This window comes from Cydia pomonella, chromosome 15, assembly GCF_033807575.1.
Source record: "Cydia pomonella isolate Wapato2018A chromosome 15, ilCydPomo1, whole genome shotgun sequence".
NCBI classification, from domain to species: domain Eukaryota; kingdom Metazoa; phylum Arthropoda; class Insecta; order Lepidoptera; family Tortricidae; genus Cydia; species Cydia pomonella.
This window is the reverse complement of record NC_084717.1, coordinates 150,323-175,449: the sequence shown is the minus strand read 5'-3', so window position 1 is coordinate 175,449 and position 25,127 is coordinate 150,323. Positions and strand designations below refer to the sequence as shown.

Here is a 25,127-nt window from a genome sequence, read left to right as displayed (position 1 = left end):
CTTTGTTCGTTGAACGTGCGAACTCTGCGCAATAAAGTGATTTACGAGTATCTTAATTATTTGCTTTGCTTTAATTTAGTAATTTACGCACAAATTATTTTATCCGCTAATAATAAATAGGTTTATTATTTATAATCACACCACCGTCTTCTCTAATTGAAGCTTTCACGATTTTCTCACATTAACTCATTATCTGCCAGCAACGCATACATGCAAACACCGTCAAATAAAATCACGTCTCCCGGCAGTGGTATTTACTGACGCGTACAGTGACGCTGTAAATATCATAGTCGCCGTGGTCTCGGAGAGAGACTAAAGCTTAAGTATAAGAAAATAATAATGTCTGATAATTTCCGTTGTATACTTCTGATTAAAATGTCTTGCTCTGATTCTGACTAACGCACGATTATTTTCATAAACACCTTGCACGCACCGTGGTCCTGGTCAGTGGTCGTGGTCGCTGCTCGGCGCTCGCACGGTTCGAACACAGATGAGCCGATAAGGCAGCGCTGCGTGATAACATCGACGTTGATCGATGGGGTTGCGCAAGCGCCGGCAATACCGTTAGTTTTCCGTGTCGACATGACAGAGATTAGAGAACATTTGCAACAATGTAATTACTCGTAGTACGTAGTATCCATTTATCAGTGATGGAGTAAACTAGAAACTCTAATTTTATCTCTTCGGTTTATATTTCTCCATCACTTTAATCTTCATCTGTGTGCAGCTTTTGTTTTGTGATAAATGCATACCATAAGCTCAGGGCTGTGAACACAGGTCGTGTGCGAGTAGATGTGCACGTTCACGTTGTAATAGGCGGATCCTTATAACGGCACGCTGCTTGCGTGACGTATGCGAGCGCGGCGACGTCTACGCACACAATGCCGGATTTAGAGGTCTGGAGGCCTCGGGCAATAAAGGAGTGGAGGCCCCCTGTCCCCAAATTATTATCCAAATAAAATGGTAAATTTTCCGAAGTCTCTATTGTGGGGGCCCCGGGGCTGTAGCACTGGTTGTCCTCCCCTAAATCCGGCCCTGTACGCACACGCAGCCGGTGTGCTGCTGAAAGTGATACCCCGAGCATATAAGTTATTGCAATAGCTATCACCAGGAAACTATGTGGCAAAAAGCCATTCCCACTGACCGGCTGGAGTCAGGCTGCCCCTGAGCATATTTTCAATGTGTCTATTTATCATGTATGTAAAAAAAGAAGCGATGGAATCCGTCCGGAGCCGGTCAAGTCCGTGAGGAGCCGACCGGCTTGCGGCCGTACAAATGTGAAATGCGCGCTGACTCTGCCATCATGTGTATCTTGCACCTTCTCCAAAAGCATATCTCAAGCGATATGGCGCATTATCTGCAGTCACATGCGTAAATGCGTCGCCGGCAGCTAAAATTTTACGTCTAGATCGATCTGTGTTAAAAATTACTTGCAACTAATAATCAACTTAAAAATAACTACAGTCTTTCTAAATGTAATCATCATTTTCAATAATCTCTACATGCCCAATGTAATCACGTTAAGCAAATCACTATAGAATAGGTTTACGCAATTTGTTTATCGCCAACATCTCATTTCCTCTCACGAATCACGACAAGTGCACATCAGCAGAAATTGCTAGATGAGCGACGTGTTCAAAATGAGCTGAACGCAACCTTATTGTTAAGATACTAAGTGCGTGTGTAGGTTATTTTGGACACCTCGACCGCTTGGCTACTTCTGCTGCTGACTGTACACTGTTATTATCGACGTAACATTGCACTTTCATCGATGTTGTTTGACCCTCGGCAGAAGTCGGGCCGATTAAGTGCAAGTACCTAATAATACTATAGTAAGTACAGACAGAGATGTAAAGTTCAAAACGTGACTTGTGCCGTCGCCTGATTGTAGCTTTCGATTCAATCGATGTAATATTTTCAATGCCTGTGTGAGCTTCAACGACGGAGATGTGCTTGAATTGATCTAGTTCAAATCTTTTTTTTTTATACTACGTCGGTGGCAAACAAGCATACGGCCCACCTGATGGTAAGCAGTTTCCATAGCCTATGTACGCCTGTAACTCCAGAGGAGTTACATGCGCGTTGCCGACCCCCTCGTTGAGCTCTGGCAACCTTACTCGCCGGCAGGAACACAACACTATGAGTAGGGTCTAGTGTTATTTGGCTGCGGTTTTCTATAAGATGGAGGTATTTCCCCAGTTGGGCTCTGCTTTAGATCTGGAATGACATCCGCTACTGTGCTGTGCCCTACCACACAAAGCGAGATGACATTCACAATGCCCATACCTCTCTTATGGACGTAGTTTAAGGACGTACCCGGGTCCAAGATCTTTTTATTAGAACTGAAAACTATTATGCGCGATGTGTCGTGCCACTCGTGACATGCCACCTGTGTGTTTTTTCGACTCGTCGACTTTAAGATGAAAGTGCGCCGTGCGAAATCGCCTTGTAATACAAACGTAGTCCTCATTTTCCTCTCTGGATATTAACATTATTGAAAATATGTTGACACAATTTGTTGTATATGGAATACATCTATGCCCCTACGTTAGATTTTTTTCAATTATTTAATTGTTATATTGTTGTAGATTTAGTATTTATAAGTTTTTTCTTTAGAGCTATGTAGTTTCCAATCTAGTTTTTTGCACCTCCTAAATAGTTAAATTAATATTATCACTTCTCCGCTACCTAAAGGTTGTCTGGTAGAGATCGCTCTTTAGCGATAAGACCGCCTGTTGTCACCTCTGTCTTCATATATTATGTATGTCTCTCTGTAAATGTTATTTTGAGGTTGTGCAATAAAGAGGATTTGTATTGTATTATAAGAGTTTAAAACGGTTTTTCGCTCCTGATTTTTACAATAATCAAAAAAACTAAAAAATCTAACGTAGGGGCATCGCTATTGTTAAGATACATCAAACTACGTAAAAATATTTTCCATACTGTCCATATCCAAAGAGGAAAATGGGGACTACGTTCGTATGAAGAAGCGGCCGTTCCCTTTCCTCTTAATGGTAGAATAAAGACGTCGTATGGGCTCTCGACTCAACTACAAATACTACAATGCCTTTATTACGAAAAACTTTACTGTAGTATGACGAAATTGATGAATTTGACCAATCACGTGTCGCCGCGGTCATGAAGTAACGCGGTCAAAACAAACGAGGGAACAACAGACAACAACGAGCTTCTTTTCAGAAGATAATTTTGTTTAATTATTGAATTTGTCACATCTAAAATATTGATACAGAAAAATTGCCAGTAACATGTATACACGACCTTATTGCCCATATATTAAGGTAGTGTATACATATTTTTGACACTTTGTCCATATCGATATTTTCAGACGTGACGAGTAGAAAAAGTATTATTTTATTTCACTCAATAGAAAAAGTATTGTACTCGTACACAATTTTACCTTGTCAATCTAAGTATTATAACTACAGCCGCAAGTCTAAATACACAAGCCGTGAGAAATGTCGATCCCCAGGGCGTGTGTCGCACGACATTTATTGTATGTCAATGTAATTTGTTAAGATATAAACGGCACGAAATTACCCGCGACATTTTGCGAAGTCAATAACAAATATAACAAGCGTAATAAACAGTGTATTTATGGACTGGGAACCTGCACTTTAACACTACCCATAGTACCCTTAGTACCTACGGATATTTGAGGTGGCCAATCACTAACCAATAATCATTTGTGTCTTGCTTGCTTGTTGTGCCGACCCCACATAACGTGGGATAAGGGCAGGAGGAAGAAGAAGATTTGTCTTGCTTGAAATTATACGAAGAATGTTTGACAATAAATAATTCGTAATTTATTAGATTCGCTTTAATTATAAGTATGTGTCCCAGTTGTACCTCTAGAGACAACTCTACAACTCAATACCTTTAAAATCTCTGTTTGATATTAAAAGTTACGATTACCGTAGCTACAGAACCTAATTACCTAAATATCGTTTGAAATAAAATACCTGTATTTGATCGCTCCCGGCGTAAACAGTTTATTCAAGTTTTATGATGATTTAGGTTATGTACACAAATGTAGCTTAAACTGTTTATATTAACGTATTATCTTGAATCTATGTTTTAAATTAAAGGTAATAAAAATAAAGTGCTTTTCATGAATTCATAATTAGCCCCGTATATCCCGTATAAGGGAACAAGTAGTATAATATTGTCGGGCCGGGTCGTGCGAATGTATATTTGAAGTTATTATTTAGTAAAAGGCACCAGACAGCAGTTCGGCCTTCGGCCATATTTGGGCTACTTACAATCATTTGGGGTTTTCATTATACCACAAATTTGGCCAAGTCTGCTCAAATTACTAACGTTAGGTTAGGTTAGGTACATAAGATTGAATTCAGGTTAGAAGTTAGTGCCGTTCTAAAATAAGGGCGACATTTTCACACGCTAGGTACTTTAAATGAGTTAGTTAAACTATAAGAACAATATCGATGTCATTCATGTAATCATGTATTGCTTTACTTAGCTTCATAAGTCTTAAATGGATTGCCTTAATAGGTAGAGTCACAAGAGACTACAGGTTTACTGCGTTATTTCAACTTTCAACACAAGCTTAGTGCACAACAAAGTGATGGAGTGTCAATATAAGGTCATATATTCATAAAAAAAAGGTCCTTGCTTGGTCCAACTGTACCTTGATATTCAATAGCCACGCGACTACATGTAGCTCTCTCTCATTCCAGGATCACCCGCGGCGGCGCCGGCGCAGGCGTCGTGGCGCACCACCTCGGAGACGTCATGGCGGCCAGCCGCGACCACGACTGCTCGAGGTTCTACTGCGACCGACACTAACGCCATCTGTCGCCGTTTACGAGTAGACTGCCGCCACTGGGGCTGCTAGGCTAACATTACAATCAACTATCGACAAACGCCAATTGAAAAGTAAAAATGTGTGACAGATGAGAAGTCACGTGATCATTGCCATGCATTATTTAAGTTTTGATTGGTGTTTAGGTAGAGTCAGCTGCAGAGATTGTTAACCTTCCTGCTAACAAATTTATAGGTATACAATGGAAGGGTCAGTTACCGCTGCAGCTGACTGTAATAAACGATACCGTGACTACTTTTGCTGGTATCATTGCCATGTTACCGTCAGACGCGGTTTGTCAAGTGGAAGTTGAGGATTGACAGCGGCGGGAGCATTAGAAGTATAAACGGCGTTATACTAAGGGACGTGGACAGAATAGAGACTGATTTGTCGATGTGTTGATAGAGCACTGCCAACAGCAACATTTTACTGACCTATGGTAGACCCTATATCTTTCAAGTAAGGTTTACGAATTGTCAATTAACAGTATGAACGATAATGCTACAGTCGGTGAAGCGAGCCGAGCACCCGTGCTCCACTAGACTGATGGCCGGCTCGTGAATCCCTTAAACGGCTGTACGTAATTACGTGTTACAAGTAACCGCTTGATTCGATTTGATTTGAAAATTGGTACCAGCAAACACTCGAGTGACCAACTTCAAACTTTAGCACAATAAGATACGACCTACTTACAATCATATAAGTGGGTCTTCTTTTGTATTGAAGGCAATTGATTTTTTGTTAAAGAAAAAACTTCCTTTCGTGTGAGTCACTTCTTCTCGGAACGTAATACTTTAATTTTCAATTACAAGTATTGATCAAACAAAAAAGTGTTTGACAGAAAGCCTCGAGCTCTACAGATAGCCTTTTTCCAAGTGGGTTATTCCATTACAGATCACTCTATAGTATGTCCGGTGTTCTGTCGCAATCAGATTAATGTAGAAACAAACTAGATGTTCACAAATATATTGACAAGAATCTATTAAAGCGTAGGAGTATATTTTAAACATTTCTGAGTATCCGGTAGGACCATAGGGTAGGACAGATATCATTTGGTTGCGACGAGTCACTGGACTACTCTAACGATTACGATTTGCAAACGCAAAATTAACGGACGTGGCAGAACTTAATAGTCATACAATTTTATTATATTTACGCAACAAGAAAGTGCGAAAGTGTTACGGTTACATCATGTAGCGTACGAGTGTGACAGGTGGTCTTGGCTACCAAGTAGCCAGTAGGTGAGGCCGGTGGATCTATTTTCGGTTTGAGGAGAGGAATGACGTTTCGAAATATCGATCGAGACTAGAGTCCGTCTAAGCTAATTTAGCCACCAACTTCAGCCAATAAGTGAGGGAGTGTCTGTTGACTTCATATTTTCATCCTTGGTCTGACTGTAGGAATAGACAGCCCCTCATGTTTGTTTATGTAGCCTAAACATTCCCGCGAAAATCTCACATCAGAATAATGACTAATTTATTTTTGAAAAATAATTGTCTAGTTTTTTACGAGATTGCCTCGGGAATGCGAGCGCTTGTGACACATTTCCCGGTGAAATGTACAGTGAATAAATAGAATAGTAATTTATTATTATTTAATTAAATTTAAGTGATCAGGGTGATTTCTTGTTTTAAATTATTTAGTGCAGCGAGACAATGATTTGTTAAGTAATTTAGGATCAAACGAAGCCATATTTTTCCGATATAAAATTACAATCAACCTTCCTATAATGACTACAAAAGTTACTATGCTGTAGCCATATTTGTTTCGTTCCTAGATGTTCACAAAGCATATATTATATGTAAAAAAAAATATTGCAGCTGTACTAACTAAAATTACGTTTAATCAGTGTATTTATTGTTACCAAATAATTATTTATTCGATTACTTTATTCCCCTTGAATTAGTGTTTTTATTTATGTAAATGATTTTATACGACTTAAACGCATTAGTTTTTTGCTTTTCTTAGGTTTAACTTCTTAGTTAGGTTATTCGTATTAAACTACCCGATAAAAAGTAAAACAAAACCCTTGTTATCCATAACTAACAGATACCTTGAGCAATTTGCTATATCACGAATTTTATAATACAAGTGTTAAAGTTTGAGGAAGTTTTACCGCCCCGGGCACGGGTTGTTCACGCGCGAATGTCACGCCAGCGTGGAGTGAACCCCGGCCCCGTTACAAATATTATACATTGATTGTAACATGATTATAGTTAAGTGAATACAAAAATCTATTTATTTAATTTATAATAGATGCTTTGTAAGTTGTAAATACCGCTTTACTGGATGTAAATTATTTATTTATTACAAATTAAAATAAATTGAAATAATACACTTTGTTTTATTTTCAAACATGGTTTTATTTATAAATTTATTTTGTTTTGCAATAGCAAAATAATTAATAATTCATAAATCTACATGATATACAACTGTGTGCAATATTTTGCTAAAGAATATTGATTTTCATCCTTGTTGCGCGTCCTATAAGAATTGGATTTAATCTGGAAATAAAAGATCCAATTACAATTTTTGTAACCCTTGCGAGGCTTATAGGAACATGGCACCAATTCTTTTTGTTTCTATGTGTTAGAACGCGTTTCCAGTAACTTTTTTAGGGTTCCGTAGCCAAATGGCAAAAAACAGAACCCTTATAGATTCGTCATGTCCGTCTGTCTGTCCAATTATGTCACCGCCACTTTTTTTTATATGATTCAACATATAATCACCACTACCATTTCTCCACTACCTAAAGGTTATCTGCAAGAGATCGCTCTGTAGCGATTATGTGTTTCCATGTACATTTATTATGAGGTTGTGCAATAAAGAGGAGGAGGAGGAGGAGGAGGAGTAAACGACCCCGTAGTCCGTACTATCTTATCACTATTCAGTATGTTCATTTCGACCACGGAAACCTTGAGTCTTTAATTGGCGGGGATTACCCACAAAGGGAACACTTAATACTTACTCGTATACCTAGCGCTAGCGACACAGACTCAGTCAGCCGCACACACGCTCACATCACATCCCGCGCTGCGACCGTCACGTCACCTACGTAATGATACCACTTAGGGCTTGTGCACAAATCACGCGGTTTTTTCGGCTACTTTTTGAGCTCTTGGCTAACCCCCCCCTCCCCCACATAACTTCTCTTGTTTTTTTTTATATTTTTTTCATTCGATCTTAACCCGGCCCTAATTTTAAGATAAATAGTATTGTATAGATTAAAACTTGTTTTGAATCGCTATTTTGAAGTGCCAAGTGATGATTTATGTTTAATAAAACCGAGAAAAAGTATGTGATAGATATTTTTTTCGTAGTTTCGTTCACAATAGAAAAATATACGTGAGGTCTCCTTAACCCCCCCCCCCCCCCTCCCCCAACGTGATCTGTCGTGATTTTTTCCTGACCCCCCCTCCCCCCTATCGAACCTCGCGTGATTTTTGCACAAGCCTTTACGTACCTTGTATGAAGTATACGGCCTCAGTGACGAGCGTCCAGGCAGCGGCGCATTCTGCGAAGCGTGTAGCGTTATGTGCTAGGAATTTAACACCTCGCGTCTGTCAGCAGGCGCAGTCGGTGGGCGCCGCGTCGCCGCCCCCCCGGCCCGCGCCGCCGTCGCTGTTAGAGTAGGCACCTCGCGTCTGTCAGCAGGCGCAGTCGGTGGGCGCCGCGTCGCCGCCCCCCCGGCCCGCGCCGCCGGCGCGGGTAGAGTAGGCACCTCGCGTCTGGCAGCAGGCGCAGGCGGTGGGCGCCGCGGCGCCGCCCCCCCGGCCCGCGCCGCCGTCGCTGTTAGAGTAGGCACCTCGCGTCTGTCAGCAGGCGCAGTCGGTGGGCGCCGCGTCGCCGCCCCCCCGGCCCGCGCCGCCGTCGCTGTTAGAGTAGGCACCTCGCGTCTGTCAGCAGGCGCAGTCGGTGGGCGCCGCGTCGCCGCCCCCCCGGCCCGCGCCGCCGTCGCTGTTAGAGTAGGCACCTCGCGTCTGTCAGCAGGCGCAGTCGGTGGGCGCCGCGTCGCCGCCCCCCCGGCCCGCGCCGCCGTCGCTGTTAGAGTAGGCACCTCGCGTCTGTCAGCAGGCGCAGTCGGTGGGCGCCGCGTCGCCGCCCCCCCGGCCCGCGCCGCCGTCGCTGTTAGAGTAGGCACCTCGCGTCTGTCAGCAGGCGCAGTCGGTGGGCGCCGCGTCGCCGCCCCCCCGGCCCGCGCCGCCGTCGCTGTTAGAGTAGGCACCTCGCGTCTGTCAGCAGGCGCAGTCGGTGGGCGCCGCGTCGCCGCCCCCCCGGCCCGCGCCGCCGTCGCTGTTAGAGTAGGCACCTCGCGTCTGTCAGCAGGCGCAGTCGGTGGGCGCCGCGTCGCCGCCCCCCCGGCCCGCGCCGCCGTCGCTGTTAGAGTAGGCACCTCGCGTCTGTCAGCAGGCGCAGTCGGTGGGCGCCGCGTCGCCGCCCCCCCGGCCCGCGCCGCCGTCGCTGTTAGAGTAGGCACCTCGCGTCTGTCAGCAGGCGCAGTCGGTGGGCGCCGCGTCGCCGCCCCCCCGGCCCGCGCCGCCGTCGCTGTTAGAGTAGGCACCTCGCGTCTGTCAGCAGGCGCAGTCGGTGGGCGCCGCGTCGCCGCCCCCCCGGCCCGCGCCGCCGGCGCGGTTAGAGTAGGCACCTCGCGTCTGTCAGCAGGCGCAGTCGGTGGGCGCCGCGGCGCCGCCCCCCCGGCCCGCGCCGCCGTCGCTGTTAGAGTAGGCACCTCGCGTCTGTCAGCAGGCGCAGTCGGTGGGCGCCGCGTCGCCGCCCCCCCGGCCCGCGCCGCCGTCGCTGTTAGAGTAGGCACCTCGCGTCTGTCAGCAGGCGCAGTCGGTGGGCGCCGCGTCGCCGCCCCCCCGGCCCGCGCCGCCGTCGCTGTTAGAGTAGGCACCTCGCGTCTGTCAGCAGGCGCAGTCGGTGGGCGCCGCGTCGCCGCCCCCCCGGCCCGCGCCGCCGTCGCTGTTAGAGTAGGCACCTCGCGTCTGTCAGCAGGCGCAGTCGGTGGGCGCCGCGTCGCCGCCCCCCCGGCCCGCGCCGCCGTCGCTGTTAGAGTAGGCACCTCGCGTCTGTCAGCAGGCGCAGTCGGTGGGCGCCGCGTCGCCGCCCCCCCGGCCCGCGCCGCCGTCGCTGCGCGCGGTGCCGGGCGGCGCGGGCGCCGGCTCGGGGTTGCACTCTGCGCACGGCTCCATTGGGGTTTCCATCCAGTATAGCTGAACACAGTAAACATAATCAGCTGGGTTTCATACTTCACAGTCATTATCAAATTCATAATCCACGATAATAGTAGGACCCGTGACCCATGCTTAGGCAAAATTGCTATAACCGCTAAAATCACTCTGCTAGTGAAAAGATGTCAAAAGGCTTCCGCGAACATCGAAAAGAATTGTAGGATCTGCAGACTGCAAATTGAATAGCCATAATACATGTATGTACCCGCTCGTCGTCGCCGTAGCCAAATTACTTTTTGCTGACGTTGGACATCGTATGCGACCTACTGAGCGGCGATAGTGAACAACAGAATGTATACTATATACAATATGTATGTATGTACCCGTCCATCATCGCCGTAGCCGGTATACTTCTTTGTGACATCAGGAAGGTCTATTGGTGCGGCGTGCACTCGCCCAGGTGGCAGCAAAGTGTGGGAGCCGCCTACCCAGCGGTGGCATTTGTGGGTTCTGGAAAACAAAATCCGGCGGTCATAATATAAACGCATTTTTGAGCAAGAACTTCTTTTCAGTGGGGTGGGTTTCAGATGACCCAAAAGCCCTTTAAGTGCCATTTCTACTATAAGGACCACCAAACATTTTATAGAGTTGTCTAAGGATTGTCTATTCAGCGACTTATTGGTATCCAGTCTTTGCTAATCTTAACCCTTAAGAATTACGGACGGATAGAGAAATTACCATTCCCATAATATTCATAGAATGGTGTTTCTGTAGTCTGGATAATAATCCCGCCTAACTTAGGCATAGGTCATATAGGGCGATGTACTGTCAGATCCATAAAGCCAGCGGTTCCACACTTTGTTGAAGTGCATCACTGACCGGAAGTCGGGGTAGTCGGGCGCGCGGGGCTCGGGCGGGCAGGGCGGCGGCGCGGGCCCGTGGGCCGCGGGCAGCGCGGGGGGCATCGGGTCCGCGCCCGGGTGCATCATGGCCGGCGTCAGGCACGAGCCGCAGACGGCGTCGCGCGCCAGTTTACGCATCAGCATTGCCGCCTGAAAGGATCGAGTAATCGTCTCGTCAGTTCTTAGTTTTACAAGAAGGGGATGTATCTTATGTCTCATCAGATCGCGTCTTTAAGGAGCTCCTAGCCTAATCGGTAGCGACCCTGCCTACAAAGATGGTGGTTGTACTGAATTTAATATCAAGCCAATTTTACTGTTTAACTCACGTATTTTTAGTCACCCGCGCGACTTGTTTCGGAGAGCCTGAGTCTCTTTTTTCAAGTCACTGGGAATACCTTGGACTCTCCAAGTATGAGGGCGATCGTCTCATCAACGAAGCAGAGACGTGTGGTCTGGCCTCGTCTCGGATCTTCAGCAGCTCCGTCACCTGGAGCTTAGTCTCCGCTTGCTCGAGAGGTCTACATTATAAGTATACCTTGGGTTCTCCAAGAATTAGGGCGAGGCGGTTGATCCTCTCATCAATGGAGAGGAGCTGTGTTGTCGCCTCGTCGCGGATCTTCAGCAGCTCCGTCATCTGAGCCTTCGTGTCCGCGAGCTCGCGGAGGTCCCTTATTGCGTCCTGTATTTCGAGACAAAAAAATAACATACAGTCAAAGAATTTAATTTACAACCGACCTAAGGTTCAATATCGTACAGCAAACTGTCGCCATAACAGCTAGCTAGAGCATGGCGTTGCTTTGACATGTCGTAATTTTTGACCTCAATGCATTGCGAATGTCTAACAACATTCAAATAAAATGGATAGGGTATTATATAAAAAAATGTTTATTACTAATGACTCACTAACTAATTATTGTGGCGCAGTGATCCTAAGAGGGTCTTGGCCTCCAAAACGAGAGAACGCCTCCTGTCCCGATCCTGAGCCACTTCCTGCCAGTTATCGGCTTTGAGTTGGCACAGATCCGCCTGCACACTGTCGCTCCAGCGGTATCTCGGCCGACCCACTGGACGGCGACCAATCGGTCGTCCCAAATAAGCTCTCTTAACACCCCGATCCTCACCCCACCTCAGTAAAAGGCCGAACCAGTGAAGTCTGTGGCACTTTGTTTCGCCGATGATATTGGGTTCGGCCACTAACTCCTCGATTTCGGCATTCTTACGGATCCTCCAGGTGCCGTCATCTCTCTTGATAGGTCCCAGGATCTTCCGTAACACCTTTCTTTCCGCTACCAGGAGCTGACTCTCTTCTTTCAGTGTTAGTGTCCAAGACTCGCAGCCATACATAAGGATTGGTCTTATTATAGTTTTATATACCCGTAACTTAGTATTTCTGCTGAGAAGCTTGGACGTCAACACCTTATGGAGGACTGCGCTGCATCGCAGGACGTTTTGGATGCGTATATTGATCTCCTCTCTCAAGTCTCAGGTCTAGGTCTCAGGGTCAGGGTCTCAGGTCTTCAAGTTGGAGGCACCGTTTATCGGGGAGTTGACAAATTTCGGTGCCTGGGATGCACGATTACCGACACAAACGCCAGAGAGGAGGAGATCAACATTATTACTAATGAAATTAATTAACTTCCTTGACTGTATAATTGAAGTCCAACGGGCTTCCTTACATCCCGCGTTATATGAAAAGGACCGCCTTCCATCCAAAAGATCGAAACTATTTCTGCTTCTCTACTTATAGCACCCGTACACTCTAACAATGTAGACTCGAGTACGAAAAATATAAATGCGATAGTAACTCTGTCTGTCTGTCTGTTAGGTACCTCTTAACGCTCAAACCACTGAACCGATTTAGATGTAATTTGGTATGGAGATAGTTTGAGGCCCGGGGACGGACACATGAGTTCATCATCATTCTACGCGGACGAAGTCGCAGAATTTTTAAATGATCGTTTCTCACCATCCAGACTTCATCCTGCCTCTTAAACTTGTCGTTGCACTGGTCAAGCCGCTGCTCCAGATCCGCTTGTGCTCTTTCGAACTCCTCCTGTCGCACCAGCCCGTCCAACATACTGATGTCCGCCTGACAAAACCAAGAAACTTATAATTAGGCAGCGCTATTTCGCTGGATAGCAGTGAATAACTTGATTGATCTCTCTCTACGGTGAATAGTTGTTGACAATGTTGTGTATGTAATTGTTGATGACAAAAATTTTGGTTTAAAGTTTCATAACAATTTGGTCGTTTTCATCCTGTACTGTGATAGCCCGATTGCTTTCAACCCGAACACAACACACAACTACCTTTTTGTACTATACTTTTTGTCTATTTGTGGAGCGGAGACTACAGCCAATGCTATTTGTTGAATCTTTATATATCCGCTCGTCTCCGCTTCAGTAGACAGGCAGCGTAATAAAAAGTATGAAGAAAAGAGCAACCTTGTCTCGCAAAATGTCGAGGAGTTCATCCCGGTCAGCCTTCTGTTCCCGCAGCATCTCGACGCCCTCCACCAACGTCTGCACAAATGAATTTACTTAAAGCTTTTGGTTCATTTAACAATAGATAAATATCGTTTATTACTACACTTATCACAGTGATCAGATATGTTTGGGTGAGGATTATTTATTTGTGGAAAACGCCATTTACGCACAGTGGTTGTTGGTGTGCAGTCACCATCAGGTAAATAGTGACGACGAAAATAGCGAACTATATCGGAATATATCCTTATTTCTAATGATGATAATGATGTGTTATGATATGATGATATGTGGCCCTTTACTCCTAGGTAGGTACTCCTGTCAGCACTATACTCAAGTCACCTTCAGCTCTAGAGTGAGCTGGTGCTGCATGTTGGAGAGCGCCGTGTGCTGCAGCAGGGTGTCGTCCAGGCCTCGCACCAGGTCCTCGAAGCGCTCGTTCAACTCCATCACCGCTGCCGATATCAAGAAACATTATGTAGTACGTCGACTGGTGGGGGATTAGCAGGGCAGGGCATTTAACTTGCCCTGTTAGTATGTATGTTAGCTATAGATCGTTTCATTTCCGAAGACGCATGCTTTGGTTCGTATTGTCATGTTATTAAAGGTTAGAATTTAACAAATCTGCGCGTTATCGTGAATGACATGATCTATAGTGTGGATCAAATCTTGGAAGCTGAATTTGACCCACTTCCCGATTTCCGATTGAGCTGAAATTTTGCATACATATGTAAATCAGATAACAATTCAATATTATGATGACATGGAGCTGACCTCATGATTCAGACAGGAGGTGGCCCTGGGAACTCTGCGATAAAACAGTGCAAACTAATTGTGTTTGGGGTTGTTAGAATCGTCTCGATGAATATTAGTTGCATGTGCATAGAAAAGTACAGTAAGCAATAAAAGCTTGCACAACAAACTAATTTTATGCCAAAAACTTACATATTATATGTATTTAGTTTTTCGTTTGTAGTTATATTTACGAAAAAAACTTTTGGAAAGCATCGTTTACTAAAGTAGAACTGCTAATGAAAACCATCAAACAGCATTTTAAAGTTTTGTCACGGGCCACGGCTTCCTGCAAGGAGGAATCACCTCAAAGCGGGAGGAAGGTGGGTTGTTTACCAGCAGTCTCGGGGTTGCTGTTGCCGACTTCCAGCTGCTCCAGTCCACCTTGCAGCTCGGCGCGCATCGTCGACATCTGTTCCTTGAAGCTTGCCATCTGCACACAACAATTACGTTCAAATCTAGGTAGATTCCCATTACCATAATAACAATAGCCTAATTGACTGTGTTCTTGCAACAGTCAAACTTTTCATCTATCTATCTAACATGTGCAGTGTGGTGTCTCCTAACAACACCTATCTATTATTATTATAATAATTCAGAGTCAACTGTGTCCCACTGCGGGGCAAATGCCTCCCCCCTCTTTTTCTATTCGTCTCTGTTTAGTGCTATATCTGGCCAGCCTCTCAAAAAGGATTCCAAGTTATCCCGCCATCGCCGACGAGGTCTACAAGCTCCTCGGTTAAAGTCGTGGGGTTCCCACTTAGTGGTTCTTGGATTATCTTATGTATATACAAATAAAGATACCTAACACCTATCTAAGAACTACATAAAAAAATTGACTTAAGAAACAAAAGAGAGATCTCATATAAGTAATTGTTACAATGCTTAAACATGTAATGATCACCTGGGTAAGGTAAGACCAGCGTCGAAGCCATTCAGCTGCTCGGCGTAATGCTCCACTGTGGAGTGCAGCGCCGTCAGCCACGAGTCCATCTTCAGGAATCCCTCCATCTTCTCCTGTCGGAGTAAACTATTAGTATAATGATCACCTGGGTGGTGAGACCAGCGTCGAAGCCGTTCAGCTGCTCGGTGTAGTCCTCCACAGTGGAGTGCAGCGTAGTCAGTCTCGAGTCCATCTTTAGAAGTTCCTCCATCTTTTCGCCTGTCGGAGTAAAGCTTCTTTCAGTGCAAACACCGTTTAAGGTAACATAAACCTAAGTAAAAATAAAGTGGAAAGCACGTAACAGTTATGAATTGCCCAGGGTTTGTGGTGACCAGGTCGAGATAGATCTAAGCGCGATGATCGCAAAACCTGGGGGGAATTCGTACAAGGCAGGGTGCGCTGGATACTGACCGACGGTCTTGGCCGTCTTCTCGGCATTCTCGGCAGCCGTGGCAGCTTTGTCGATTTGTCCCTGCAGCGATTTAGTCACTTCATCACGGAACTTCGTCAGCGCGGAGCTGTAAGAGAGATGCTAATGATGATAAAATATATAATATATATTGAGGGTTTACTGAAAGTCGAATCTTATTGACATTTTAGTGGAAAAGTAAGTAGTTTTTTGTACCTATTATTTGAAATTTCAAAGTCTAAATAAAAATTGTGCTTGTTATTTTCAAAATTCTAAAGTATGCTTGTTATAATTGTTAATCGTGCTCGTGTATTATCTTATTTACTAAATGTAACTGTTAAATTCAACTTTAAATTAAAAATACCCAAATATTGTACTTTTTTTCGGAGCAAAGGAATTTTGTATTAGCTGTAAGTGGAAACTGTTTTGGCTTATGTTCTAACTTTATCTTGTACCTTATTGTATTATTATGTGCTGTATGTTTCCCAAATAAATAAATTAAAATTAAATTAAAAAAAATAATAATTCACACTCACACCCTATAATGTGTTCGGTATCCATACGGCTACACGTAGTTGGCGATTTTTTTACTCACTTCATCTCCGGTTTGGTGACGAACTTGTCGGCGGCGGGTACGCTGCCCTTCGACGGAACCCCCGTCCCTCCGGGCGCCGTCTTCCCGGCCTGAAAAAAAATATATATGTATACATACTAGCATCAGTCAGATTATACTTCCTCATACCCCTCCCACTTACTCGTAGTACTAAATTGCAATCCCAAAAACCCTATCCTCTTAGGGGACAATTCCAAGATAAAAAGTTTTCAACGCTACGTCCAACAGCGTCGCCAGAGGGAGGATATTTTGGGTACGGCCTTTTCCAAGCCCCCTAATATGAATAGGTAGATTAACCTATCTATGTGCCATTGCTTTTAGCCGATTGTGCTTGAGGGTTCTATCCAAATATACAAACTTTCACATTTTTAATATTAGAAGCATACATATTTAATTTAAACTAGGATTACATAAATACCTCTCCACCTCCAGGCATATCCTTAGCCGAGGGGTCGATGCGGACCGACTGGTACGCCGTGCCCAAACTTGTTGATTTTATCAGCGCCTGGCATATAAATTTTTCAATATGAATGCGTTCTAATTGGTCTGTAAGTTATTTTATCTCCTAAAATACATCCAAGGTTTGAGTGCGAAAGAAACACTTTGTTCAGAATAGGTGCTTAAAATAGGTATAAGACATCATGGCATCATTTTTTTCCAAAAAAATTGTTTTAGAAAAAAATTAGGAAATGTCGTTGACAATGAACCAATGACATACTTTCAACTTGGGAAGTTTGAATGCTAATAGTGATCAACTCGGCTTATACAACAGCAACACTCTTAACTGCCCATCGATAGACATTGTCTTCGTAACCAGGTTTGCAGTTAACACTCGGGTTCTCGGGTACCTCGTCCTCGTCCGCCCAGCCGCCCGCCATGACAGCCCCGGCGGCGTCGGGCGGCAGCGCCCCGCTGGCAGCGAGCTGAGTCAGCAGCCCGCCCAGCTTCATGATGGCCTGCTCCGCGGCTTGCACGCGAGCTGACACCTGTAATGAAACGCCCAGTAAATACATTGACTTGAAAATATGTTAGTAGGTAGATCGCCCCGAACAGAACAGAACCCTTGCGATACTTTAAACGGCAACTTGTAGCAAATACCTCCTACAACAATAGATGCTTCTGGTTCCTGTTTTGATCCTCCTAATTTCTTAATTATATTCGAATTTAAACATTGTATTACGGAGAATTAAGTTCCTGTCTAATATTACTTAAGTATTAACATTAGTCATAAACGTTAACGAGGACTCATAATTGTGAACCTGCATGGCCTGCATGGCATCGGTAAGCGAGGCGCCGGCAGCCAGGTCCTGTCGTAGCTGCTTGTTGTCAGGCATGGTCAGCTCCGGCAGCGGCCCCGCGGCACGCAGCAGCTCCTCCACTTGCGCTTCGAGTAACTGGAACTGCGACTGCGTCACCACGGCTATGCTGTCTATTACCAATAAGAACAAGCGTCCGTTAAATTAGTGCTAATTCTGCTTCGACTTGGCAAGCAACAGAGCCGCCATAAAACTCAAGTTCAGTGATACACTTGTCATTGCAAACTGTGTGTGAATAAGGCAAAATTCGTGCAGGAATTCAGGAGAGAGAGAATCAGGAGGTATGGTAACAAGGTTTTAATTAATTTTAATCTGATGATGCAGTTGGAAAGTGACGCAAGGAATTCCTAGTAAAGACACCCAATCGCATAGAGTTCGAGCTCATTAAGAATATCTTTAGGAGAAATTGATAGTCTTTCAAACAGCAATGATAAAGCTAGCAATAATGTGTATTAAATTTTGTTTAGTAATTTGTTTTCATTATTTCACATTACCTAAAATTGTATGTTTACTATGAGTAGGTACCTCGATCGCGCGCAGATCCAATAGTAGTTGGTCCTTTTTCAACTGAAATGGAAAAACAATTTAGGCCTTTCACTCGCTTTATTGGGGTTTACCCTGAAGAAATAATATAGAACCAAAAGTTAAATAATTCTCATTCCAATTAATATTTAGTAAGTGGGATGGAAAGGTGGACCCTACAAGTGACAAAAAAAGGTGAAAGCCTAAAACCTGACCAAAATATAAATCACCTACATAAAGAAATCTTACCCACAAGTACTTTTTCTTTTCCTGGCCCTTGGATTTCTGTTGAAATAAATACAGATACGTAAACATTTGCACAGTTTTTAAAAGAAAAACTCTTTTTTTAAACTATGTATCTTGCTCACCACGAACTCCAATGCCCTGTTTTCCTCCGCGTTCCGCATCATCTCTACCTCTTCCATCTCGTCCACCATCTCTCCCCCGTCCGTCTCGTCCTCTACCCCCTTTCCCTTCCCCTTCAGAGCTTCCCTCATCCTCCCGCCCGCCTCGCCTTTCTGTCCTATCCCTTCCCCCTTCTCCATCCCTATCCCTACCGCCACGCCCTCTTGACCTACCTCGACCCCCTTCATCATCCTCGTCCCTATCCTTACCGCCACGTCCCCGTGATCTACCTCTACCCCCTTCATCGTCCTCCTCGTCCCTGTCCCTACCGCCACGCCCCTTTGATCTACCTCTACCCCCTCTACCCCCTTCATCTTCATCGCTGTATCTCCCACCTCTGCCACGTCGTCGACCATCTTCATCTCTACCTTCCGACCCATCACTACCACTTTCCTCGTCGTATCTTCTAGATCTATCGCGGCCTCTCTCATCCTCGCCATATCTACCTCTTCCGGCCCTTCCGCCTGATCTATCCTTATCTGCACCTCCCCTACCGTCTCGCCCCCGTCCTGACCTGCCCCGGCCCCCTGGTTCGTCATCACGACGGCCACGCCCCGCCCCAGGCCTATCGTACTCATCTTCCTCTTCGTCAAAATCTAAGGAGCTCTGTCTCCGTCTAGATCTGGCTCTAGAACGTTCTTCCAGTTCATCTTGTTCTTTCTCCCACGCGATCCGTTCTTCCTCGGATTTGAACTCAGGCGGCGTTCCGCGACGGTACACCTATGCAGTGGGATAAATCCGATAATTAAACATTCCTTTATTATTTTCATTGTCAATTAATTTACTCGAGAAAATGGTCTCATTTTGAATAGGTTGGAGGTTGGCAAACTATAAAGAAATAAAAGCCCAGTCAATCAATAAATTTCAAACACCAATTCTTACGTTGAGCCGACATTAAGGGCGGGTTGCACTATGCCCACTGATGCTGTACAGTTGACGTCAAAGAAATGTCGACTGAGAAAGGTCGACTGTACATAGTAGTGGTTAGTGTACATTTTCCGAGTCATGTAAAAAGCCGGAATTATAGGTCCTTAAGAGCGCATACGGGTCGCAAGCTGCGGCTTGCCGACCGCTGGCCTTTGTTGGACCTTATATCATTGCAATAAGTTTTACAAATCGACCATATCGTCAGTTAGAGTTCATTCCCACTGACGTCCAGTTTGTTTGCGGGATACGAGTTTCTGCAGGATCCCGTTTTAGTAGTATACGTGCTATGCTAATACAGTAACGTTCACAGCATGCAGGATCCGGAAAAAACTGATCAGTTCGAATTTCACTGTTTTTTTACAGCATCATCAGCAGATTAATTTGCAGAAACAGGATGCAAATTTCTCTCAGTGTGAACACACCCATGATTATTGCGGGATATATATAAACCGTTCCCGCAGAACTGGACCTCAGTGGGAAAGGGACGATGGAGTGAGATATGTAAAAGCCTACCTCTTCGTCGTCTCTCCTCCTGCCTCGGCGGGTCGGTGGCGGCCGTAGCTCGGGCAAGTCACCCGCCACCAACACCACCTGCGTTCCACGAAACTATGACTACTCGTCCAGGTACAATAGTAACACGTTAGTCCGTCTAAAATAACTCTGCACAGACTTCGAACCGACAAAAATGGCTCCACAAACTCTATATTTTTCATAAGAATTTGACATTTACGTTGCCACTCCGTTACTGCAAAGTCTGTGCAAAATTAGCTTGGTCTGACTTTAGTTACTATAACGACGATAAAGTAGTAATCCCATCGGTGATTTTAGGGGTTTTATACCGCACCACAAATGATTCAAAATACCGCCTTGAGAGAAGGTAAACACCTAATATGAACCTACACATAGCTCTCATAGTGGAATGCATTCATAAAGTGGAGTGGGTAGGGTAACCAGGCCAAAAGCGGGTACGTCGCTTAACCTTTTCAACGCTTTCTCCCTCGCATCAAAATGTGGCATACACGCCGATATGTCAACTATTGTGAAACGAATTTAAACCTTATCTGTCAACAGTAAAATTGCTTTGACAGCGTCTGCCATGACCTCTTTAGTGGTCGTTGGCGTGGTAGGCACGACAGCACACGACCACTTTAGTGGCTCTTGGCGTTCAAAAGGTTAAAGCGGTTAGGCGCCCATACATCGTTGTATGTAACAGTATGTATTGTGAATGTATGCATGCGCCCTAACAGACCGACCGCCAACGAGTTTCAATAGGGTTGTTTCCATTTACAAATCTTAGGGCAGAATTGTATCTCAATAAATTCTTTTGGATTATAAGAACATGTTACAACTACTTTTAGGGGACCTGTAATGACCATATTTTTGTAAATATTGAATTTAAAATATCTTTTGGCACACATCACGTGACCAAACTCGAAACGTCATTGAAGATTCTGATGACGTCACAACTCTCGGATTGACACTGTTGACAGTTATGCGATAAACAACAAATAACAAATGTCAGTTGACAGTTTGTATCTTCTACGTGTGTATGTAGTGATGTGTCAAACCGTAAACTGTGACGTCACACAATTTTCAAAGAGCGTTTTGGGCGCGAAAGCATCTGTCAAAATATATTTTGATAATTTAACATATTTAAAGCTGTTTTTAGTATAAAAGTTGAATTTTAGGGCAACTTTTAGTTAATATAGAACGTAATACAAGCGTTTCAAAAAATTGGAAACAACCCTATTAGGTCCCAGCAATCCGCTTTCCGCCTTTTCTTATAAGTATTGTGTGAAGATTTTAAGCGGAAACTTAAAAATGTTCTAAATTGAAGTTCGATTAGTTGCCTAACTAATGGCTGCATTTTTTTTTTGTTCAATTCTCACTGCACCCACCTTGAAGTTTCTCTGTTTTGCCTTATGGTTGACTGGTAGAGAATGCCTATTGGCATTAAGTCCGCCTGTTGTACTCTTTTTTATGTGCAATAAAGTTTAAAATAATAAAAATATATTATCGTAGATTTATGCCATTTATGGACGGTTGATATTAGCTTACCCGCGTTGGGCCCGCGTACCCTATCCACTTTTGCAGCTCACAGTACCCACCAACCGTGATATTACGCGTAACAGGTCACTGATAGAACGAATATTTTCGGAAATCTCCCTCTCTTATCTTCTCAGGTACTGCTTCGTAGCCCACATTTTTTTTCCTACACAGTGAATGGTTTACCAATATTTGCTTGTCTGCGATATGCCTATATTTCATATTATCAAGAGGCTTTATAAATACATATTGATTTTAGTTACTTTTTGCTCCAGCACGCGCATCTGACGAGCCAAGATGTGCAGAACTGTCTGGATCATCTTGAAGTTCACTGTATTCCTCTGTAAACAGTTAAATAACATCAGAACTTGCTTTTGTAAGTTACTACCTATGTCCAGTAGCCAAACTCTCCACAAGGCGACTATCGTACCTACCTAGGTACCTACCCATCCATGCAATGGGAGTCCAATAAGAAGTAGAATCGAATGTGGTCATAACTTTGACGTTGGCTCATGAGTCATGGGCTTTTACTGAGTATAAATTCAAAGACTACCTGAGTTAGTTATCCATCCTGTGGAATGTCCTTTCTGAGTAAGGTCAATGTGAGGAAGACCGGTATATACATTTTTTGGTTGGCAACAACTCTCGTATTTGAATACGTTCTTCGCTCAGACACCGTCATAAAGGAAGAGCTTTATTCCTTCTGCTCTGTAAGTGGAGTATGTCATACAAACTCAAGAGTTAAAAGCGATGAAAGAGCTTGTAGATGGTCTTACCTGATGGACCGTCTTCTCCACATTGATACACTTAGTGATAACACCTAGCCGCCTATATACTTAACTCAACTATAAAACCTTCATTATATACATATTCTTGTTGTTTGACACTACCTATCTACCTAATTCTGTGGAGTTCCTCTCTTGGACCCATGGCCCATGGCCAAGGTAATGAGGTCCTCGACGCTGAGCAGCAGGGTCTTGTCGCTCATGGTGGGCGACTACAGCGACATCGCCGACATCTTGGTGTTTATCTACTCGTATTTACCCTATCTTCCTATCTAAATCTGTGGAGCTATCTCTCTGGGACCCATGGCCAAGGAAATGAGGTCCTCGACGCTGAGCAGCAGGGTCTTGTCGCTCATGGTGGGCGACTACAGCGACATCGCCGACATCTTGGTGTTTATCTACTCGTATTTACCCTATCTTCCTATTTAAATCTGTGGAGCTATCTCTCTGGGACCCATGGCCAAGGAAATGAGGTCCTCGACGCTGAGCAGCAGGGTCTTGTCGCTCATGGTGGCCGACGATAGCGATATCGCCGACATCTTGGTGTTTATCTACTCGTATTTACCCTATCTTCCTATCTAAATCTGTGGAGCTATCTCTCTGGGACCCATGGCCAAGGTAATGAGATCCTCGACGCTGAGCAGCAGGGTCTTGTCGCTCATGGTGGGCGACTACAGCGACATCGCCGACATCTTGGTGTTTATCTACTCGTATTTACCCTATCTTCCTATCTAAATCTGTGGAGCTATCTCTCTGGGACCCATGGCCAAGGAAATGAGGTCCTCGACGCTGAGCAGCAGGGTCTTGTCGCTCATGGTGGGCGACTACAGCGACATCGCCGACATCTTGGTGTTTATCTACTCGTATTTACCCTATCTTCCTATCTAAATCTGTGGAGCTATCTCTCTGGGACCCATGGCCAAGGAAATGAGGTCCTCGACGCTGAGCAGCAGGGTCTTGTCGCTCATGGTGGCCGACGATAGCGATATCGCCGACATCTTGGTGTTTATCTACTCGTATTTACCCTATCTTCCTATCTAAATCTGTGGAGCTATCTCTCTGGGACCCATGGCCAAGGAAATGAGGTCCTCGACGCTGAGCAGCAGGGTCTTGTCGCTCATGGTGGGCGACTACAGCGACATCGCCGACATCTTGGTGTTTATCTACTCGTATTTACCCTATCTTCCTATCTAAATCTGTGGAGCTATCTCTCTGGGACCCATGGCCAAGGTAATGAGGTCCTCGACGCTGAGCAGCAGGGTCTTGTCGCTCATGGTGGGCGACTACAGCGACATCGCCGACATCTTGGTGTTTATCTACTCGTATTTACCCTATCTTCCTATCTAAATCTGTGGAGCTACCTCTCTGGGACCCATGGCCAAGGAAATGAGGTCCTCGACGCTGAGCAGCAGGGTCTTGTCGCTCATGGTGGCCGACGATAGCGATATCGCCGACATCTTGGTGTTTATCTACTCGTATTTACCCTATCTTCCTATCTAAATCTGTGGAGCTATCTCTCTGGGACCCATGGCCAAGGAAATGAGGTCCTCGACGCTGAGCAGCAGGGTCTTGTCGCTCATGGTGGGTGACTACAGCGACATCGCCGACATCTTGGTGTTTATCTACTCGTATTTACCCTATCTTCCTATCTAAATCTGTGGAGCTATCTCTCTGGGACCCATGGCCAAGGAAATGAGGTCCTCGACGCTGAGCAGCAGGGTCTTGTCGCTCATGGTGGCCGACGATAGCGATATCGCCGACATCTTGGTGTTTATCTACTCGTATTTACCCTATCTTCCTATCTAAATCTGTGGAGCTATCTCTCTGGGACCCATGGCCAAGGTAATGAGGTCCTCGACGCTGAGCAGCAGGGTCTTGTCGCTCATGGTGGGCGACTACAGCGACATCGCCGACATCTTGGTGTTTATCTACTCGTATTTACCCTATCTTCCTATCTAAATCTGTGGAGCTACCTCTCTGGGACCCATGGCCAAGGAAATGAGGTCCTCGACGCTGAGCAGCAGGGTCTTGTCGCTCATGGTGGGCGACGACAGCGATATCGCCGACATCCTTGGCGTTTACACTTCTCTTCAGACGCTAAACTTGACCTTGTCTCGCTTGTAAATATTTCTAAAAATTTACCAACGACCAAACATTTAGGTATGTGTTGACGTTGATTATAGATGTCAGTTGGATAGCTGAATGTCAGAGCATTGTCAGAGTATTTGCTTTAAGAACAGTTTTAGAATCAGCCAGTTTAGTTTATACTTCAAACTTGCTCCAAACCAAATCCTAAGCTACAGGATATTCTGAGTCATCGGTACTTAAACTCTTAACCAGACAGAAGTTTTCGTGGCAAAATAAAGTGTTTGACAAAATGAAATATCGACATGTCTGTTATCGATGTTACCTACTTATATACCTAGCTTAGGAGCTTCGTCTGCCAACAAACCACTCTGTGGTTTGGCAGAAGTATATTGTAAATATTTATAAGGCATGAAATGTGAATAAACGTTTATTTATTTATTTTTATATATTTTATGAAGTGAAGATAGCTACCGCAAAATACACAACACGTTCGATATCTTCTTTTATATATTGGTCGTTTTCTATTCTTTTAGCACTACTGCGGTTTATGTACATTAAAGTACAAAATAAATGTAATAAAGAAATTATTACGGAAGGTAGAGATAGAAATTATGTGTAATTAATTTTCATTCTTGACACTTCTCGGTAATTAACAGCAAGTAGAATTTACATCTCTTAATTATTAATCTATGGCTAAGTTATCGATAGCAGATTTATCGATGTTTAATTTTTTCAAACACTCATTTTTGCCGCAATAACTTCTATGTCCGCTCATAACCCTATTTTCTGATGAAGTCGCTCCAAAATGGCTGCGATTCCTCGAGGTCCATGAAAAAGGGGCCTTTAACTTACATTCATACCAAATTTCAGGACTGTTCGTTG

The 25,127-nt window shown here is 44.7% G+C and overlaps 3 protein-coding genes across 4 annotated transcripts in view; 2 read left to right on the top strand and 1 right to left on the bottom strand.

Moving 5' to 3' along the window:
- Nucleotides 1-7,175, top strand: part of LOC133525488 (uncharacterized) — a 49,352-nt gene extending 42,177 nt beyond the window's left edge. For both annotated transcript variants that reach the window (XM_061861745.1, XM_061861747.1), the window contains exon 3: nucleotides 4,716-7,175. In XM_061861745.1, the coding sequence (XP_061717729.1) occupies nucleotides 4,716-4,824 (109 nt within the window). In that variant the 3' untranslated portion in view covers nucleotides 4,825-7,175. The remainder of the gene's footprint in view (nucleotides 1-4,715) is intronic.
- Nucleotides 7,176-8,373: 1,198 nt separating this feature from the next.
- On the top strand, nucleotides 8,374-9,901 carry LOC133525816 (elastin-like). Its single transcript, XM_061862205.1, has 3 exons — nucleotides 8,374-8,377; nucleotides 8,411-9,807; nucleotides 9,839-9,901. The coding sequence occupies exons 1-3, from the start codon at nucleotides 8,374-8,376 to the stop codon at nucleotides 9,899-9,901; spliced, it is 1,464 nt and encodes a 487-aa protein (XP_061718189.1).
- Nucleotides 9,629-24,576, bottom strand: LOC133525815 (uncharacterized). The gene is made up of 21 exons (XM_061862204.1): nucleotides 24,131-24,576; nucleotides 21,636-21,713; nucleotides 19,688-19,917; nucleotides 19,553-19,580; nucleotides 18,363-19,119; nucleotides 18,244-18,279; nucleotides 17,998-18,039; nucleotides 17,416-17,585; nucleotides 17,005-17,142; nucleotides 16,575-16,661; nucleotides 16,139-16,227; nucleotides 15,546-15,652; nucleotides 15,241-15,353; nucleotides 14,528-14,624; nucleotides 13,742-13,854; nucleotides 13,361-13,438; nucleotides 12,883-13,005; nucleotides 11,452-11,595; nucleotides 10,894-11,066; nucleotides 10,398-10,524; nucleotides 9,629-10,056 (listed from the first exon to the last, which is right to left on the bottom strand). Exons 1-21 carry the CDS (start codon nucleotides 24,224-24,226, stop codon nucleotides 9,916-9,918), a joined length of 2,967 nt encoding a protein of 988 aa, XP_061718188.1. The 5' UTR covers nucleotides 24,227-24,576; the 3' UTR covers nucleotides 9,629-9,915.
- Nucleotides 24,577-25,127: the final 551 nt, after the last annotated feature.